The sequence below is a fragment of the Aythya marila genome (genome assembly GCF_965140915.1).
Source record: "Aythya marila genome assembly, chromosome: 1".
In the NCBI taxonomy this organism is placed as follows: domain Eukaryota; kingdom Metazoa; phylum Chordata; class Aves; order Anseriformes; family Anatidae; genus Aythya; species Aythya marila.
Genome location: NC_139042.1, coordinates 90,666,330 through 90,687,188, shown reverse-complemented (window position 1 = coordinate 90,687,188; position 20,859 = coordinate 90,666,330). Strand labels below are relative to the sequence as shown.

General features: G+C 40.2%; 1 protein-coding gene across 1 annotated transcript in view; it reads left to right on the top strand.

Annotated features, from left to right (window-relative positions):
• The first annotated feature begins 4,710 nt into the window (after window positions 1–4,710).
• Window positions 4,711–20,859, top strand: part of EFHC2 (EF-hand domain containing 2) — a 52,160-nt gene continuing 36,011 nt past the window's right edge. The window contains exons 1-4 of the mRNA XM_082752948.1: window positions 4,711–4,886; window positions 9,082–9,232; window positions 17,382–17,605; window positions 19,491–19,742. Coding sequence (XP_082609074.1) covers window positions 4,755–4,886; window positions 9,082–9,232; window positions 17,382–17,605; window positions 19,491–19,742 — 759 coding nt within the window. The 5' untranslated portion in view covers window positions 4,711–4,754. The remainder of the gene's footprint in view (window positions 4,887–9,081; window positions 9,233–17,381; window positions 17,606–19,490; window positions 19,743–20,859) is intronic.

The following is a 20,859-nucleotide window of genomic DNA, read 5'->3' as shown; positions in this document are numbered from 1 at the left end:
GGCACAGTGCTTGGCTACACAAGTTTGCACAAGCTACGTGTAGACAGCATTGAACACCCCATGCTGAAGTACATACAGTGTGTAATTAGGTGTAATTTAATTTTCATACAAATGAGAGGCCAAGGAGAATATGTTAAAGGGAGAAAAAAAAAAGGGTTTGACGACTGTACACGGAAAAGAAAGCAGGTATTTTCATGCTAGTGCTCTGAGCGTTGCCATCAGGGCATCTTATCGCACAGAAACAACAGGAGCAAAGCGTTCCCTGAAGAGGGACGAGCAGGGGATGGGGGACTGCTGTTCCTGTCAGTCCTTCAGTTATAGTTACGGGTATTGATCCCGCTCCTTCTCTTAGCACTGTTCAAGTTACTGCTGCAATCCTCTCTTCTTAGCCCCTAATGCTACCTGCTGAATATAAAGGCCCACGGAAGGCAATGGCAGAGGTGTGCTTACCCATTTCATCTGGCTTGCATGTGTCTAACAAGGAGGCTGAGCTGACTCCAGCAAATCAGGGCTTGGAGGTGGTCCGGAACACAGCCAAACTCCCTGGATTGATTGCCCTTGGCAAGTGGGAATTAAGACATCCCTTCACAGCGCTTAGAGCCTCCTATCTAAGAGTCAGTGGCCCTTGCATTACGCTCCGTTATGATTATTATTACATATCGACAGCTCTACCAAGACTGTTTGCTTCCTCTCCAGCCTACAAATGGCAAAGCTTCACCTCAAGCTGAGCACATCTTCCCCTTGCTGCTGAAGACAACGAATTGTGAGGCCAGGCAGCTTGCAGCTGGCGCTGCAAAGGGCAGCAACCCTTGTCTGGTTTCCACTTGTTTTTCCCCATAAACGTAAGTGACTGGCACCTCTTTCCAATTCAGCAGCTTCCCCAAGACCGCTGCTGCTGCTGCGGCTCTGTTTAGCTGTGACAAAGTCTAACTGCTCGGGCATCAGCTAATTGGAGTCGAGGGTAATACAGCAAGGTGACAGACGCTTTCAGAATAGCTGGAGTGGTTCCTACGGTAACGTAACACCGTGTTTTCCTCTGTGCTGAACGAAGAACAGGGATGAAAGCGACAGGCCTAGCCCAGCAATGCCATGTTTGATGGTTGGCTTGATGGGGGAGAAGGGCGATTGCTAGCAGAAGGCGTCAGAAGCATAAAATATTGACAGTCCACAAAAAGAGGAAAAGGAACTCTGTCTCTTCACAGCCCCCATCCCAAACCTTCCTGCAGCTTCCCATCAGGGTTTCGTCTTGGCCTCTCTCCTTTATATCCTCCTGTCATCTCCAGGCTGTACCAGCTCCAGCAGTAAGAGCAAGCTCTTCGTTCTTCTCCAGGCGGCTGATGTTGGTGCATCTTGTCCTGGGGTGTGTTAGAGGGGCACCACGGCTGCTGGGGACAATACTGAAACCTCTGCAGCCAGCTGGGGATGAAACACGCCTGGAAAATCAGTGACTAAATGTGGCTTTCCTCTAGGAACTGAGTGCTAGCTTTGTGAGAGATGCTACTCATAAATATTGTGGGAACTTCTGGTACCTGTCTCGGCTCTGTCTGCTGGTGACCTATGCTTTCCATGGGGAAGGAGGTCACATGCATTTCACTGGCAGAGTTTGCAGCATTTGCACACATTTCCATAGTGTAGCTGAAGCAACCAGGACGCTGTCAGCAGTCCTGGGTAGTTCAAGAAGTGTCACAGTTCATCCCGACACAGGATTTGAGCCGGACCTCCACGGTGCAGCTGCTGTTCTCAAGACGGTCGTGAAAAATGGGTATGGGGAAGAGCAGCAGAGTGCTGCCAGTGGCTTCAGCCCTAACTCCTTGTGGGACTCGGTTAACAAGCTGTGGCCCTCGAGACAGCGGCTGTGGTGAGAGATTTCCAGTTTGGTTCAGCAGAGATGTGCAGCTCCCTGGTGAGCTCGCTGTGACTCTGGACCGGAGCAAGATGCAGAGAGCACGAGGCAGTGCTCCCCAGGGACTGCAGTGGCTGAGCTCACAAAGCCAAAAGCTGCAGTCAGAGAATCCTGACCTTTGCATTCGTCACTGCTCGGTGTATCCCCAATATTTATTTCAGGCTCACCTCGCAGAAGATGGCCAGCTTTGCTCAGCAGATCTACAGCCTGTGTTCGCACGGCAGACACAGTAAAGCTCCTTCCCTGCGCTGCCACAGATTCCTTTTAGAAGTCATTTGGTATTTCTGTGGATGTAATGTGATGTTCTGTCACTGTTTAGGGCCGAATGAGGTCTGAACTCATTAGCTGAGGTTTCCAAAATGTCATTTTTCTCTTTTGTGATCTTCAAGTATAATTACGTTTTTGCTTAAAAGAAAGAACACGTTCAGATTTTTGGAAGAGATTGTTTTGCATATAGATTTAGGTGATGTTCCCAGAGAAGGGGTTTTTATAAGTAGTTCAGAGATTAATGATCTAAAATTATCTTTCTGTCAAACCCTAAAAAGTTACAGGAACTCCACAAAAGAATCTTAATAGAATTGTGGCTGTTGGACCACTTAATTTTCATATGAGATCATGAACTGTGTTGTGATCACTAAGTTCTGGAAAATTTCCAGCAGGATCAAACCTGGGTTTCTTTGACAAACACTTTGCCACGCTGTAACTTGCCAAAACCCAGTAATGGATGAACAGAAAATGCCTCTAGAAGATGCTTCGAGGACATGAAGAGCTTTCCTCAGGATAACTGCCACCCTCGCTCACTGTGCTTTGATAACTGTGCCTTTCTCCCTAACTCATGCTTTGGTAGTAGGGGGAAAATAATTAAATACTTGTGGTGCCAAAAGGTGGATCTGCTGGATAGAGCCTTCAGTGTAAACCAGATGTTTCTGCCTACAAATTTCCCTTTTAAAACCCAGCCTGACTCTAGCTGTTCCACATTTGGCCTAATACATGCAGAAAGCTCCCTCCCATTCTGACTTCTCCCCAGCTCTTTATCAAATTACCGAGGAATTAAATTAATAATAATAAAAAAAAAAAGGAACAGGATGAGAAAGGGCAGCTCAGTAGTGTCCAAAAGAGAGGGAGAAACCCATCCCAGTTGCAAATGTTTTGCAGAGCTGGTGCCAGACCCAGCCGGTGCCTGTCTGGGCCAGTGGGCACCCGTGGTGGGGTCTTCAAGGATGGGTATGATGACCACTTCCTAATGCCCAAAGGTCAGTGCTTACGCTGTGCACAGAAGCATGAAATTTTATATCCCAGCTCAAAAAATATGCTGACATTACGTATTTTGTTTTGGGAATTACTCCTGCAAATCTACAGCTCTTCTTTTAATCTTGTTAAATTCTTGGCTTGAGCGGTGCTGCATGGCAGGGGGGCCCACGAGCTGACTGTTTGCTACACAAACAAGTCTTTCCTTGCATCAATTTTCTCTTTTATTCGGTTACCCTTATTCTTGGCTTATAAAAATGATGTGGTTCAGGGCTTCTTGTTTTGAAGGGTGCTGGCTAGCTCAGCCTTCGTCAGCGTAAGCAAGGTATGGCAATTTATTATTATGGTATTAAAAACAAGCAGTTGTAAAAATACTAAGTCATGTATTCTTTTGCATACCACTCCCCTTGCATTTTAAGCAGAAATTAGACTAAGGTAGGGGTTGAGCTGTCGGTGTAAAGGGCAGCTCTCCTACCCATGGCATTGGATTTAGAGCTCTGCAGGGTGTGCAAACAGCTGCGGTTGTAACCTGCAGCGTGCAGCAGTTTGTATATCCGAGCGGTGAGTGCTACGAGCCATGAGGCTGGGGAGCTGCCTTTCAACTTCCTCACTCTTTTTCGTATCGGCAGAATAAAATAAATACTTTGGGCCCTTTCGGATTTTGCTGCTTCACTGCTTGCACCTTTCCCACAGCGCTGCCGTACCGAGTGTGCGTCGTGTTATCTTGGAGCACTTCGATGTTGCCACGATTACAAGTAGTGATTTGTCCTTTTGCTGTTACTCTTGGCCAATTTTTCATTCCCTTAGTATTTTCTAAGTGAAAAGCGTCGCTGAATTTTTGATTCGACTTCATGCTGTCTACGCCTTTTTTGGGAGGACCAGTTTAAATACTTGTGCTATAATTAGCATTGCTCAGTCTTCCAAATTCAGCAGGAGAGGCAGTTGTGTCCCTCTGCAGCATTACCCACACCCTTGCTGCTCTCAAAGTCCTGCTGTCCAGCCTTTGCACCTCCTCATGGGCTGCTCTGTGCTCACCCATGGCATCAGTTCTAATATTCACAAGCATTTATTTAGCACTCTGCTTTGTGAATGTAAATAAGATATTTGATGTAGGTAATGAGAGCAAGCTGCTCTCGGGGTACTCCTGAACCTTTCAGGTTGTCCTCTGGAGGTTTTTCCCCTCTGCCTTTTGCAGAAGATCTTGCGGGTGACTTGCTTCCTTCTACCACGTGCCTCAGTCCTTATTACTGGGAACAGGTCGGGTAAAACAGCCAATATCATCCTGTTTCTTAGTGTGGATGCATTACTGGAATCTTTCTGATCTGGTTTTTAAGATGGGCCAGCACATTGACCACTGAAATGTATCACTTCACTTGCTGCATTCCAGTTGCTTCAGGGTTTTAGTCTCTATTAAAAGTACTTATAGAGAAACTTTTACATGATTAACCCCCATTGTGTAGCTAGATAACTCATTATTTAACTCTTACGGATTTAAAAACAAACACCCAGATGTTGTTTCCTCTCTTTTCTTCCAAACTTTTAACAGTTAGGGAAAGAAAAGTTCCACAAATCACAGCACTGGGGTTTCTGCAATAATGTTGCTATGCTGGTCGGAGAAGATAAACCTGGAATAGGAGGTGAACCATTACCTGGACAGAAGCTGAAACCTAAATACAGCGTGTTTCCTGCAGGGATGGGGAGTGATGCTCCTGCTTGGGTAGCATTTGACAAACAGGTATGTACGTACAAATCTGTATCTGCACTTAGGAAAGTGAAATTCAGTCAGTCTTGGGAAGGTTACTTGAGAAGATTACTTTATGCATCCAAAAAAGCTCCTAGTTAAAGAGGGATAACTACTATTTTTGGTAATATTGATATATTGTGCAATTAATGTAAACATACATCATGCTATATAGCAACAAAACATTTCTGTATTGGGGTACATCTCCTACAGGAGATAATAAAAGTAAGAGGGTGGTTATTTTGTGTGTGGGTGTGTGTGTGTAAATGGTGACAGCAAGTAATTAATTGGCAACCTGTTAAGAACAAATGTGCTCCTTTGCCAGTTTTTTTCATTGCTTTTCAAATGGCCAAACAAGGAAATGTGTAGCTACAAGAATGTAAGGTGGGCCCCAATCCAGGAGAAAATTTGCATGGGCACACGGGAACCACTAACCGCAGTGCAGTGCTTGAGGCTCAGAACTCACTTATCCAGTCATGTTTGCTTGCTCAAAGTCCTGTTGACTTTTATGTGAACTGTTCACGTGTAGGGATATAGGTAGATTGTGCCTGTTACAAGCACAGGAATTTAAAATTAATATTATATATATATTTATTTTGTAGGTGTGTAGTGACACCTTTGAAGTTAGAGAGTTATCAAATAACTGTGATCTAGGATGATATGAATTTTGTAGCATGCTGTCATTACTTTCCATTTTTAAATTTATGTTAAGTGCTACTTGGCGATGGTTTATTTCTAAAGCAAAAAGCCTACAATCAGAGAAGGAAAAAGATACAGAAAAAGAAATCATTCAGCAGACTGCAGAACTATTGCATGACAAAATGATTAAGGTATTTAAATATTGGGAGGAATGACTAATCATAATTTTTGTTTTAAAATGAAAGTCATGCAGGTAATTTCAGTACAGTTATTGCCTCCTTGGCAGACCAGAACTACTACAAGAAAATGTAAGACTTGATACAGATGCACGTGATTTTGGTTAGCATTGTCTCTGAAGGGCCTAGTATTGCTCACCAATTTTTCAGCAATGTGCTGGAATATAAATTTATATAATGTGCCAAAGCGTGAAGGCCTCAGCCAGTCCTGCACATGCTTTATCTGCACCCTTCTTTCAATGGGGAGGTGTGCACTGGCATCCTGGGGACGTACACAGTACGGGTCTGTAGGGTTTGGACCCAGGTTTATGACATAAAGGGGTCGCACAGGAGGCCGTGGGGACCTGCCTCTGAACATCAGGCACTGAACTTGGCTGGTGAGATGATCTAGCTGGCCTTCCTACTCTCCTCGTCTAGTCACTGTATTCCTTCCTCCACAGGGCAATCAATACAGGGCAGGAGTTCACAGGTTTGGAATTGGCTCCTGGAGGGCTCATGCCTTTGTATTAATTGCAGACAATTAAAGGATACTGCCCAGCTAATTTAGCCTCCCCTGGTAAGAGCCTTGAATGCAGCTGTGCCTGCCAGTGCTGCAGTTTGTGACTCAGCAAAGTGGACCCTATGAAACATAGCTTGAAGAGATGTTTATCTTCTTAAATGTAGTCTATTTTCTTACCCATTTTTCTTTGGTTTCTAGCTTTCAGCAATGCCAGTTTGTTGGAGGAAGGACAGGCTTAATACATCTTATTAAGTGGGTTACGAAATAGTTTTTGCAACTTCATATGCCTAATAGGAAGCAGGTGTAAATTTAATTTCTTCCGTGATTAAGTACACACACAAGGCCTCCTGGGCTTGAAAAGATGTTTATAATTTGACTACCACAGGTGCTAGGGAAACCTTGTGCCAACTTTACAATATGCCACTGAGTTTATTCAATATTTGTTACTTTTTATTTTCATGCCTAACTTCAAGTTTTTTTAAAAAGTGGGCACTTTGTACACAGCAATATACTACAGATGACACACGAGTTAGGAAGTGCTGAACTTTGACTATTTCTAAAATTAACTTTGCTTTAACATGAAAAATAAGTTGTCATCTTTTATGTTCCTTCCTTCCACCTCTTCACCCTTCCTGAATTATCTGTTTCAATCTACAACATTGCGGTTGGCTGCTGAATGTATTGTAGTTATTAGAGAATAAAGTTTAAGTGCAAAATAGTTTGTACAAACTCATCCAATGAAGTAAACCACGACAAAAGTAAACGGTCAGTGAAAGGAATAAATATGGTGTATTTAGGACCTGATTATGCTGGGAGGTGTGTGCAAACAGACCCTTTCACCTGGCTGGTGTCATGAGACAGAAAAGAGCAGTAACAGAACTAAAAAGAATTAATAATCAAATAGTTGAACAATGTTTGTCAACCAATTGTAGTGGGACTGTCAGAATGGGGAGAAGAGGGTACATGCATCCTGTGGTTGCATGGCTTAGCAACAGCTGGGCAAGGGGTGAAACTCAGCTTCCCTGTTAGTCGAGCCCCAGGTTACTCAGACTAGGTGGGAAACAGTGGTTCCACCAGATATATTTCATACCTTCTAAGTCCCCTGGAGTATTCAAGAGATTTACACAGGCCTCCTGGTCCTTCTAGGGTGCCAGGCACCAGGTAAGACAGCTTGGTCACCATCAATGGCATTATACAGCTATGTTTAGACAAGCAGAAGGACGAAGAGATGTTGAAAGATGATGAAGTTGTTTGTGTTGCCTTCGTTGTATGTCAGTTTTTCAATTTGACATACATCGTTTTATCCAGAATTTTCATCTTTGATCCATGAAATGGTGAAATCCACAGTTAAAAATTACATGTGGCTAGAATGCATTTTATTTATTTTAAACTATTTTGTCAGTAGGTTGTTCAGAAACATGCATGTGTTACTACTTAAACAAAAAATAATCAGTAGTGTCTAGATTCTTTTGTATGATCACAGTCAATCAGATGTAAAAGTTAACAGTTATGTAATTTGATTTTAATTTAATTTCCCTAATGGTGGAGAGGGAGACTGCCCCATTGAGAAGTCTGGCTGGAACACAGGGTGGCTGCCGTTCTTGTGTGCTCTTGAGCGAGTCACTAGCTCTGTCTCCCTAGATGTAGAAAACGAGGTTGTATTTCTCTAGTAGGGTATTCTGAAATCTCTGCCATCAGTATTTATGGAAGTACTTTGAGATTCTCAAAAACATGTGTTAAAGAAATACAGACTGATCTTTTCTGTGTCATGTAGGGATCGTGGATGGCTCACTAGGTTTCTGATGTTTTCAAGCCCAGGTCTGCCAGATGCTCATTGAAACAGGGAGCAGCTAAGCTGTCTTTTTTTCTAGTGCTTCATTTTGTCTAATGAATCAAGAATAAAGGTTGTTGAATTTATTAATCATTACAAAAATGAAGTATGAATTAGCACTGATTTGACCCAAATGTTCTGCTAGTGGAAACCTAGTTTTCATTAGTACTGTCTTGTGTATCCTTACCACATCAAGCATCCTGGTAGATAATGCACAAATAAATATATACTTCTTACGCCTTCCCTTAAGCTTGGTCTTGGTGATTGAAGTCCATAAATGACACCAAGAAGTACAAAACTTGCGTAGTGGTTTGTGTGGTTTGATCTAGGCTCTCCAGATATTAAGGCAACTTGAACAAACCTCTGAGCACCTCACCTATGGAGGTTTTTTTCTTGCATTATTGTCATTACAAGAGACCATGAAGGCTGAATTGCAGAACCAGGTAAATTTTGAAATGCCAGTATTGCACAGCTCTAAGTGACTCCTGAAAAAATATCATTTCTTTCTCATAGTCTTCCATAGCATTCATTAGACAGTTTGCATGATCTGCTTAAAAAGAACTCTCATTTCCACTTACCTCAATGTTAAAGCCATTACTGTCAGAATGTGCTTTATTTTCCAGCAATTCATTGAATAGAAGTCTAAAATTCTCTTCATGACCTAGGTAGCTCATTGTACTATCAAAAGTGCTTTGTTCAGAAGATTTTCCAAGCAGCCTGCTGGTAGTTTTATATTTGATTTATTTCTTTACTGTAGGGTTCTATCTCTGCTTAGATGTTGTGATAATAAAAATGCCAAGCAAAGAATTTTAAATTTATGTGATTTAATGTTGATTTCCATTCTTACATTTCTGAGAAATAAATCTACCTCCCGAAATCTATACATTTAGTTAGCTTATAATCTATATAAGTTTATTTTATTGATGCATTTTGCAAAAGCATTGAAGATTTTGCTGCTTTATGTGTATTTATTGTTTTTAATAGGTATTGTCTTTTGATGCCTATGTAGAAGAAGAAGTGCCTGACAAAAATCAAGAGCTATATAGAATAAGACACTGTAAAATATACTTCTACCTTGAAGATGATACAATTCAAGTGATTGAACCCCGAGTGAAAAACAGTGGCATAGTGCAAGGTACGTATTTTTAATATCACCTTTTTTTTTTTTTTTTCCCTTTATATATCTTCAGCACATTCTCGGTCCCTTTTAAGGATACATACCATGAGTTCTTATACTTAAAATGGGCAGTAATGTGAATGGCTATAATTATCTTTTCTTGTTACGGATCACAATGTGAACTTTTTTATTGCCTTAGATTTTGAAGAAGTAGGTTTTATAAGGCAGAATCCCCTCCTACACACGCATACATTTTTTTTCTCTAATGTAGCAGTTAGAAGTCAAATGATAGTTGGTCTTTTGTTGATATACTGTCACTTCTGCAAAAGCGATTTGTATTCTAGATTTCCATTCCTGAGCCTGGATCCTCCTGTCCTGGCACTGATAATTTCTCTAGCTGCACCTTTGTAATTGTTCCTTAGATGCTTCAGGTTTCTCTGCAATTACTAAAAAAGAGCACCTTTTGTGCCTCTGGCTGTTGGTTATGATTAAATGCCCTTGGTCAGTAATTTTTTCTTGACACCTTTAAGTTAAGATTCTGCCTTGCTTCAGAGTTGTATTACTGTGCTTGAGCCAGCCTGAGGACCTTTTGGAGAAAGGTTTAGTAAACTGCTTTACTGGAGTATTAATGAAGTTGGTTTACATAAAGAAAATGTGAGCTGGCGGTCAACATCCTGTTGCAGAAGAGGAGCACAGCTGCTGCTGCTTGGTGTTTATGGGTCACTGCCAGAATTAAAAAGTTTTGCAAGGGATGTAGTCCAGATAAGCAGGATGTCTTTGGGATGAGTATCTTGGGATGACCGCGCCTCCCAATCCCAGAAGATATTCTGTACATTCTGGTGGATCGCTGCAAAGCAATTAAAAAAATATTAACCTTTTAACTGCCCTATTCTTTTCCAAGGTGATCAGGTGTGATCCATAAATATACCTAGCTACAGTGTAGGACAATATTTGAAAGTGTTATGCTCATCATCACAGGTATATCTGGGATAAAATTGCCTGGGAATCTTATCGTCTTAAACTAGTATTTCAAACCTGGCTTTTCCTCTGTTGATTAGTTCTTCTTGCCAGAAATCTTGCCGGCTGTTCAGTAGGAACTGATTTTGAATTCAGAGGAACCTCGTCTCCTACTCATACCCCTGCCTGGGTGAGTGCTTTTTCATGACCCGAAGAAAAGCACATTGGATCTCTTCACCTGGAAATTTACAAGACACTTACCCCCCCTGCAGCCATCTGTGTGAGGCTGGAGGTGCCCTCAGATGTAGGTTTTCCTTGACTTGTGTGTCATGGGAGTGGCAGTTTCTGGATTATGTGGCTTTGAACAGATGATCATCAGCAAAGGAAGCACAGTTAGCCTAAGAGGCAGAGGTGACGCCTCTGAAAGGGAAGGTGGAAGCCAGGTTTATTACAGCAGGAAAGCAAATTCAAAGCTGATTGCTTTGAAACTGGCTACAGGAATGAGTCATTGTCATTGCAGTATGGGTTGTGCAAGCTGCTTCTTCGGCTTGATGTTCCTGGCAGTCTAGTCGTGTTCCTGTGGTGACAGGAAGGCTACAATTTCCCCCCGTTTCCTTGGTTGTATCTTGTGTTAATGGCTGTTGAAGTCATCTTTGGTACTGGATCTAAAATGAACTGGATTGTATTAGAGAGAAACAGGAATTTTCTGTGTTCCGTGCATGGATGTTTTGAAGGCCTCTACGGCTTTGCATGAGCACTTTTTGTGGGATAAATGAGTGTGTAGAAAACACTAACTGGATGGATTAAAAAGAAGTATTCTGGGATCTTAACAGAGCATTTAATTTATTTGTTGCTGGTAGCTGGGCTGGTAAGGAAGCTTGGTGTATTGAATGTATGTAGGAAGGAAGAGATACTGTAGATTGAAAGGCCCCCAAACTGTTCTTCATGTGTTTAGCCTTCACAGCCAATGAGAAGATCTTGGGCCTATGCTTTGTCATAAGCATCCACATTAATACTCTGCTTATGCTGGAGATAAATGTGTGATGTAGGGGAGAAAAAAAGATGAGATGCCAATTCTCATGCTAATTTGCCAATGCCAATTTGCCAATGTCAGCAAATTCTTTACTCCTAAGCACTTGGGTAGTGACTATATGCTTCATAAATGAAGAACAGCCACAAAATTGTTATCTTAAGGGTGATAAATAATTGTTCTTAAATATATATAGAAGCAGTCTTATAGTGCTTATTTAAATAAGCACATATATATAATGCTTAATCTATAAAGTGCTTGATATGTGTATATATATACATATAGGAAGTGCTTAAACCCTTAACTGCTAGTTTAACTCAGTTTTCAATTAAAAATCGGCCCATTGCCTCTTATATCTCCTATATTATTCAAATTCCGTGTCCTGACTAGGAATACTTTAAGCCTGAAAGGAACAGAAGCCCAACTGTCTGCATTGTGAGGCTGTTAGGCTGAATCACAAAGGAATGAGTCTTGCCCGTGATCATATATAAAAAAAAAAAAAGTTGTAACAGGAAGAGGAACCGAACTGAGCTGAAGTTCAGGGTCTTAACCATAATGCTGTCCTCCGCACCGCTGCTGAAATCAAACATTTCAGTTAATTAAAATGCCCAGGTTTTGTAGAGGAGAGTTCAACTGTAGCAGAACTTGGCTTGTTGAAGGAAGTGCAAACTGTGCTGAAGAAAAGAGCACAGATGTGGGGATGTGGATGATGGAAAACGTGTGGGAATTTGAAGAGCAGGACAGGCTCGGTCTGCGTGGACACTTGGAGCGTTGCAGTGGCAGGAAAGGGGTTGCGTAAAGGAGGAAAAGCAAAAAAAACGTGATGGAAAAAGTGCTGAAGTTTTGGAATTAATCTGCAGAAGATGGTGGGGACCCTGACTTGGACATATACCCAGGTGGGAAAGCTGTAAAAGAGACAGCTGTTCTCAGGAGTCGTCTTGAAGAGTAGATATAGCAGTGGTGGGGTAGATCAAAGGTAGGTCTTCACTTGGCTGCTTAATGCCTCAAAGCCACTGGTTTACCAGCTCTTGTGCTTTATCCCACACATGAGAGCTTGATGGTCTGTACAGGTCTCCGTGGGCACGGCTGGATTAGGGAAATGTAGTAGTTTCCTACTGTAATCTCCCCCGTGGGTAGTACTTGCTGCTTTGCAGGGAAAAACTTGGAGAGGCTTACAGACTGCGGGAAGATTTGGTGAAGAAACACCTGGCAAAGAAGTTAGAATTTCTAAATTCAATTAGGATTTTACAAAGCTGAAACAAATTGGCTTAAAAAAAAAAAAAAAAAAAGCCAGAAAATGTACTTTTACCAGGGATCAAAATCTCAGAGTGACAAAGTAAATGATGTGTGGGAAACATATTTCAGTGAGTTGAAAAAAGAAAAATGCTTTATGGAATTGGCTGCTGTACTTGGACACCGTTTTGGACAGTTAAAGTTGCTACTAAATAACCAAAATTTAAAGTACACTTAATTTTGGAAACTGCCTTGCTATAGTTTGACAAATATTGTGGAAATTATGAGAAGCATTAGAAGAAAACCGTAGAAATTTCAAAATGCAAAACACAAAGGAATGCAGAGGCCAACCTGAACTTGAGAAACCAGAATCAAAGCAAAAAATACCAGGACAGTCACAGTGCATGAGAACTAAGTAAAGATAAGGGAGTACAGAGTGGGGGGAGGACAGTAAACTCGACCACATAACAAACTGCACAATGTTTTTCTGAAGCCAAGATGATAATTATTCTCTCAGTATAAAAAGAAATCCTCCCCATAGAGAGCCAAGCTAGATAGGGCGGTGCAAGTGGTTTGTAGCTCTAACTCCCAGTTAAAAGGACTGTATCTGGCTGATACTGTCTTATCTAAAGGTCATTTTTGTCCCATGAGGTTAACTGAAGCTTCCAGTGCAACCCAGGCCTTGAGAGCTGGAGCAGAGCAGAGCAGCTGGCTGGTTTCCCCAAGGTCAGCCAGCTGAAAAAGAGAGTGGGGCTGCCTGCTGGCGGGGCTCCCAAGGCTGGCTGGCTGAAGAGGAAAGCACAATCAGGAAAGCGAAGCTGCAGTCAGCTTCTCCAATATAACTGATTATCTAAGAGTTTGAGGCCTCCCCCGAGACCTTGAAATAATTGTGATTTTGCCATGCTTGATGGTGGCCAAAGCTTGACCTTGCTACGTTCTAAGGCGGGCGAATAAGTGAATGAAGAAGCCCCCCTTCTTTCTTGGGGTGAACTCTTTGTGTTGCAGGAATGGTGGTGGCTGTTTCTCCTTTCTGTGCAAGCACAGAGTGTGCAAAATCCAGGTGTTACCCATTCCTCTCCTCTCTGATGCACTCCTAAGTAGTGCAGAGGGAGTCAGTAAACTGTGCTGAGGAAATTCTTGATACCGCTTTATTTCTTCCGCAGAGCAGCGTAGCAGCAGAAGCCAAAACCATGTGGTGCCCAGCTGCACGAGCTACCCCATAGGCAGAAGTCCTCCACTACAATTAAGGTCTCCTTAAGCTGCTACTGTAGTTGTCAAATAACCAGAAACCCTGAGAAAAGAGAAGATAAAAATTGTGACGTGGAAACTTGCTGGCACCACCATTGTCAGAGAGAAGCAATACACTAACTCCCTTTACAAGAACACAGCGTAGAAAAGCTTTGCCCTTACTTACCAGATGCAAATATTTAAAATCCTGGTTGGTAGTGCAGTAGGATAGCCTGCTCAAGACACTGACAGAAGACAAATGAAACATCAAGAATATCCATCCCTTCTCAGCAACAGGATTGTTGCAGGTGCACAGATCCTCCTCTAATGATTTCTAGCACAGTTCTATAAGTAGAAAAGTAATTATTTTCCAGAAGAAGGGACAACTTGAAAAATGCTGAGACCTAACCTGAGCTGATCACATTTTATTAAATTTCAAGTTCAACAATATAAAATACCTTCTCCACATGTGTAGATCAGGCACAGTGATACCTAGTAAAAATAAAGGAGTGCTAGGATTGATATTATCTGTACAAGACATTTTACATTAGGAAAGAAATTCTTATCCCCTCAGAACAAAATGGGCACGTGTATTGTACTTTGAAAAGTGATAGGAAATGCTAGCTGAAGGCTTATTTACCACTTCTGAGGTGGATATAACCTCAGAAAGCACCTCCTATCAGAAAATTGTTAACCGTTATATTGTAATTAAAAGGATGATTCAACAACATTTGTATTAATGTGAAGGGCTGTTCCAATTCAGCACATTGTCTGTTGAGTTTTGTGGGAGCAACCCAAGGATTAGACAAAATTAGGTAATATATTTTCAAAATACATGGTTTTGTTAATGGTAGCGTTATGCAGTGTTGCATCATGTGAAAATGTGCTAATTGCCATGTTTTCTAACTAATATTTCCGTGAAGATGTATCTTAAATATATGTATGTTTAGGCAGATACAAGCTCACATTTATTTTACAGTCAAAGGTCAGTAACAAGAACGTTGGATTTGGTATATGTGAAACATCAAGATAATGAACAGCTCTTAAATAAGTATTTTAACAGGATATAAAGTAAATTTTCTTTGTTGCCCTCTCCTCTTCCCCACACTTGCAAAAAAAAAAAAGTAAAAGAAAAGAAAAGGTAGTTAGACTAATTATAAGAGTTATATTATAGGAGACTACTCATTATAGGAGTTAGAATGTAACAAACAACTCTGATAATACTTCATACAGATTAGTCCCTAGGGAAATAAAATGAACAATAAAGAATTTCCATGGGCTAACTCAGAAACAAAGCCACGCAAACACCAAACAAAAATACACAGCAATATATTTCTCCCTCCTCCTCTGCCTCTCTTCATCCCCCCTCCACTCCCATTTACCCCCAAAACAAAAAAAGCAGCGCTGGAGAATCATCAAAAGGGACTCAGTGGGAAACACTACCAGATGCACAGCTGAAGGGCACTGGAAAGAGATCCAGTTTTGTAATGAGAGCTAATGAGATAGACCTTTCAGATAATTGTGTCTAATAAACTATTGTCGTGGTAGGTTAGTACGGGAACTATTTTTAGTTTTGGAATTTTTGTGTGTTTACTGCACTTGTTTTAAAGTTGCACCTTTTATAATTACTGTAATTTTAAAGTTGTTAGGAACCTATGGTGGCAAGGGATTATTCTAATAGCATGGCTTGGTGGTTTCTGCATGGTTTTAGCCAGAGGGTATCTGCATTATAAAGCTGTTGTTACAGGGACATCTAAGCTGGTAAGCACAGCAAAGATGCTGAGTTTGAAGACTGGACCATCTTTTTATTCTCTGTGGGTTATTTTCACACAACTATACTAATGTATTGATGTGGCAAAGCTTTCACTGTTGTCCTCTTCATTCTCTCATAGTGAAAAAAACAGTGGTCCCAGCTTTGAGAGTCTGCAGTTCTTTGTGAACTCTAACTTTGCTCAGAATAAATCATAGCTTGTTGTATGTGCAGCTGCATAGCTTTCCTTTAATGTGTGTGTTACATATTTGTTTGAGCTACTGAGGCTGTAGCTTACGGGTTATTTTTGGAATAATTGTGGTGTCTCAGAATCACAGAATGGTTGAGGTTGGAAGGGACCTCTTAAGATTATGTGGTCCAACCTCCCTGCTTGAAGCAGGATCAGCTTGGGAAGGTTGTCCAGAGCCATGTCCAGTTGGTTTTCAATATGTCCAAGGATGGAGACTCCACAACCTCTTTGGGAAGCCTATTGCAGTATCTGTCCACCCTCACAATAAAAATGCATTTCTTTGTGCTTGGATGAAATGTCAGATCTTTTAATTTGTGCATACCGCTTTTTGTCCTGTCTCCAGGCACCACTGAGAAGAGCTTGGCACTGTCTTCTTCATTCCCTCCCATCACATATTTCACAGAATCACAGAATCATCTAGGTTGGAAGAGACCTCCAAGATCATTGACTCCAACCTCTGACCTAACACTAACAAGCCCTCCACTAAACCATACCACTAAGCTCTACATCTAAATGTTTTTTAAAGACCTCCAGGGATGGTGACTCAACCACTTCCCTGGGCAGCCTATTCCAATGCCTAACAACCCTTTCGGTAAAGAAGTTCTTCCTAACATCCAACCTAAACCTCCCCTGGCTGATACTGCTGAGCTTCTTGCAACCAGAGGTATCTAGCACTTCAGTAAAGGGTCACAGAATCATCTAGGTTAATTTATAGGTGTTGCCGAGATCCCCCCTGAGCTTTCACTGCTCCAGGGTAAACAGTCCCAGCTCTCTCAGCCTTTCCTCATAGGAAGGATGCTCCAGTCCCTGCATCATCAGCAATGAGTAATTTTGAAGCATTAACCAATTCATCGATGTGAGTTTTCAGCTCATAGACATAGCAGTTTCCTTCTCTTTTACTAAGGTGAATATAAACAAATGCAATGTGCACAGAACAACAGCACTTCCTTTCATTTAAATATTCTAAAGAAGAAAACTTAAATGTATGCTGACTTTAATGAAGTTAAAATCTTTCTCTCTCTTTTTTATTCTACTTTTTTTTTTTTTCTCCACTTTTTAAGGAAGCTTGGTTGAATGCCCCGTCTCCAAGCTTGATAGTTCAGACCTTTTCCCTTAGTCGGGCATGCTTTTTCTCTACCCTTAATTATGTATGACTCTTCTCACCCTGCAGGGTGTACAGACAAACCTTGGCTGTCCCATATGCTCCTGCCACATTTGTTTTGCACAACCTTTTGTGTTCTTTTTTTTTTTAAAAAAAGAAAAATAATTTTACTAATGAGTGCTGGAGACTGCTTTTCAGTAAAAGTGGAAAACATCCCTTTTCTTAATGAAAGCAAAGGTTTTTGCTGTTCTTGTTGGAAAAAGTACTGACCTGTTTCATTTGTTCCAACAAATAGTTTTTTTTGTGTTTTTTTTTTTTTTTTCTTCTTTTTTTTTTTTTCCCCTGTAATTTTATGTTGGTTTCAGAAGGTGGTAACTTCCAGTATAAACTTGAGTGCTAGAACTTGATGTTCTAGAAAATGATCAATGTGATGTAGTGCAGTTATTAAAGCAGGATCATCCTACCTCGTAGTTCCTTTGCTGAATGAAGGATAATTTTGCTTGTTCCATATGGCTTCATCTGCCTTGGTCATACCAGCATAGGAAATTAGCAAGTGTGTGAAACGATCATCAGAGCAAAGGATATTCACTCTATGAATGTATTGTAACTGTTGCACAGGAACTATTGTTCGACGTCACCGGATTCCTCTTCCACCTCCTAACGAAGATGAGTACTACACTATACATCATTTCAACATCAACACAGAAGTAATTTTTTATGCCCAAAGATATAAGATTACCGATTGTGACCAGTTCACAAAAAATTTCCTGAGGAAGATGGGAGTTAGATTGAATCCTCCAGCAAGTCGTCCAGATGACCCATATACCAAAGAGCGGCAAAAGGTCAGATGAGGCTGTAATGGTGAATACGTAGTTTTAATAAGAGTGCTGTTGCTATTAGTAATATAAAATATTTCTCTAATGGCAAACAGAAAGAATGTAGAGGTAGCTATTTCAACGTAATGAATAACAAGAAAATACTTGCTTTTTAAATTCCATTATATGGCTCATTGTACAAACATAGTGAAGGCTCAAATATAACTGATTTTCGCCTGATGTGTTCACACACCTTTTCAAATAAATAAATAAGGTAAAAATAAAGTAATCTTTGCCTTGTGTGTGTCTGTACATCAATTTGATAAAACTGATGGAGCTTGTTGTCTCTCATAGCAAAAAGAACACAAAAAAAAACCAACACAGAATTAAAACTGTCCCTAAATTTTGTGTCTAGTATAGCTGTACAATGTTAAATTTACGATCTATATAGGATGAGTTACTTTCAGCCTTAGATACATGAATCAGGTTTGTTATAATCAATGTTGATCTGTGTTTTCTCATGTCACCTCAGACTTTAACCAGCAGTATTGACTGGGCATAGCACTGTCATGGATTTTTATATATTACTTGATGTCTACTATAGACAAATGACTTTCATCTGTAAACATTAGTTGGTGGATCAGTGAAAATAAATGCTACACAATAGAGAAAATGCATCAAATAAATGATCTTTGAGCTAGAATGGCAATCTTTATTCTCACAGGAAATCTACTGAAAACAAAAATTGTATTGCTACAGATTCTGTGACTACAATTATATCATTTCCTTAAGCACGTCAGACTCTGTGATCTCTTTTGGACAAAACTCCCCAAGAGTCAACACTCATCACATAATTAAAAAAAAAATAAAAATAGGGTGGAAATGGCATTCTCTAGCCACTTGAAAACAGGGAGGTTTAGGGATATTCCTGACCTAGTTTGGTTAAGATGCTAAACTAACTTAAATGAACACTTGAGCTGCTCTCCTTTATGGCTGAATTTGTCAGTGCCAGCTGCTGGGGATACACACAGTATTAAAAGAAAAAATCAAACTCTTACATGTTCTACTTACAATTTTGCTCGAGCTGAATGAATGACAACAAACAAGTGTTTAAAGGGAGATACAATTGGAGTTGTGGTTCAAACATGTCTCTGGCTTCCTGCAGACTTCTTTACTTGGTCTCTTCATATGTCATCTTGCATCTCTACCCCATGTCATCAACAGTGTTTTGCATGTGTAAAGCAAATTCTTCTGCCACACAGAACCCAATACTCTGCAGCTTTTATTTTATACGTGTGAGTTTTTATTTGAATAAAAACTCTTCCCACTTTTATGAGTATGCATAATACAAAATGCATACCTCCTCCCCAAATCCCCATTGTTCAGCTGCTGGATGCTATAAGGATTCCTCTTTGCAGGGTTTGGGGTTTTTTCTCCATGAGTAGTAGGGAGAGTATAATTTTATTTTATACAGGGGATAATGACAGCGCCTTTTGCTTCTGTTTTTCTTGATTAATCTGAGGGCAGATGGCACTGAATTTTTCTCCTGACTTTTTAGGACTGTTGGTGAATGTATCCAGTTGGGGTAGATCTAGCTTAGTACACTGAAAGCAACAAATACTCTATGCCAAAAATAATTTAACAATATCCTGATCTAAGGGACCTTACTGCAAGAAAAATAAGGGTCAAAACCAATCCAAAATTGTTCTCATTTATTTTCTGAGGGCACAACAACCCTGTGAATAGTTCTTTGCTAATGGCATAAATAATTTCGTATATTGTAATCGTGTAGTTTTATTTGAAAATCCAAAAATGCTGTTCTAAGATCAGATAGTACCATGCAGTTTGGTATCTTCTCTTTAAGAGCAAGTCATTAAAAAGGTGATTTTCTTGATTTCTCCTTCATCTACAGATTCTTGATAATATGAACCCTTTGCGCCCTTATGAGCGCGTTGACACTTTGAAACAATTCCTGGAGCATGATGGGCATGTTTTACGTTTTTTCTGTGTGTGGGATGACCCAGAATCCATGTTTCATGACCCGCGGGAACTGGTTCTGCACTATTACTTGTCTGATGATACAATTGATATGAAAGAAATTACACCAGTAAATTCAGGTCGGGATGCAGTTCCACTTTTTCTCAGAAGAGATAAACTTCCAAAGGTAAGGAATGAAAAATTCATCTTACTTCAATTTTTTTTCCTAATAAAGAGATATTAAATGCCTTTTTCTTGAAAATCCTCCGCTAGGATTGTAATTATATTTAGAAAGTATTATCAGAACATAAATAATAATTGCATGATTTAGTTTTTATGCAATATTCATATAACTTTAAGGAATGGAAAAAATTAAGTTTAGGCTTGTTGTGCTTAAATTAAAAGGAGATAGTATTTAGGTAGAAAGATATCCTAAAATTTCCCTTCTCCCATATTAGTGTCTTAATGTAAATGCACAAATGAAGCTATGCAGTAGAGTAAGTTCAGAAAATTAATTAATATTGGTAGATAAACTAAAATAAAACTAAGATCAATTCAGGTTTGATTCATAGGACTTATATTTGGAACTTTTGGAAAAGTCCAGTTTAAGTATTCAGTAATATTACTTCTTTGTAGCAAATCTAGGGTGATTTCTTAAATTTGAATTCCTAAATTTGGGACCATATGGAAAGCTAGTTAAAGTCAATAAGAATTCATGAAAAGGCTTTGTCAGGCATTAATCAAGTGCTGATCAGTGAAGGCTCATCTCAGGGAAATTTAGCAATGACTCTGTGCTGACAGACCCCTTCTACTAGAGAAGTGCACGTTTCAATGTACAGTAACTTGATATTATTGGTAGAAATTTCTATTGTAATTTTGAAGCTTACAATAGAAACAAACAAAAAATAACTTTTCTCCCAATAGAATCATGCTGACTTGAATCCCCTGTATTTGCACAGTGTTCAGCCCAGGAGGACCAGCCCTGAGTGTTTTCTTGGCATGCTTTTGTTATTATTACCAGTCAAAATGGTAGCCTTGAGAGTGGATATTGACAAGGATGTGCTACTTTGGGTGTGCTAATCTTTGCTTTCTGTTTGCTTCAAAGAAAAAAGAAAACTTTACTCTTGGATGTGCAGTGAGATCCTGAATGCTTCTTTTTACCTACACGCAGGGTTTTAGGTTCAGTGGCATAAAGTTATCTCAGAATTTACTAAAAATTCTCCCAAGAAAACACTGTAATAATAGTCAGTCTTTAAAAAAAAAAATGTTAGTTCCTGTTCTCTTTCTTCACTGTTAACTGCATT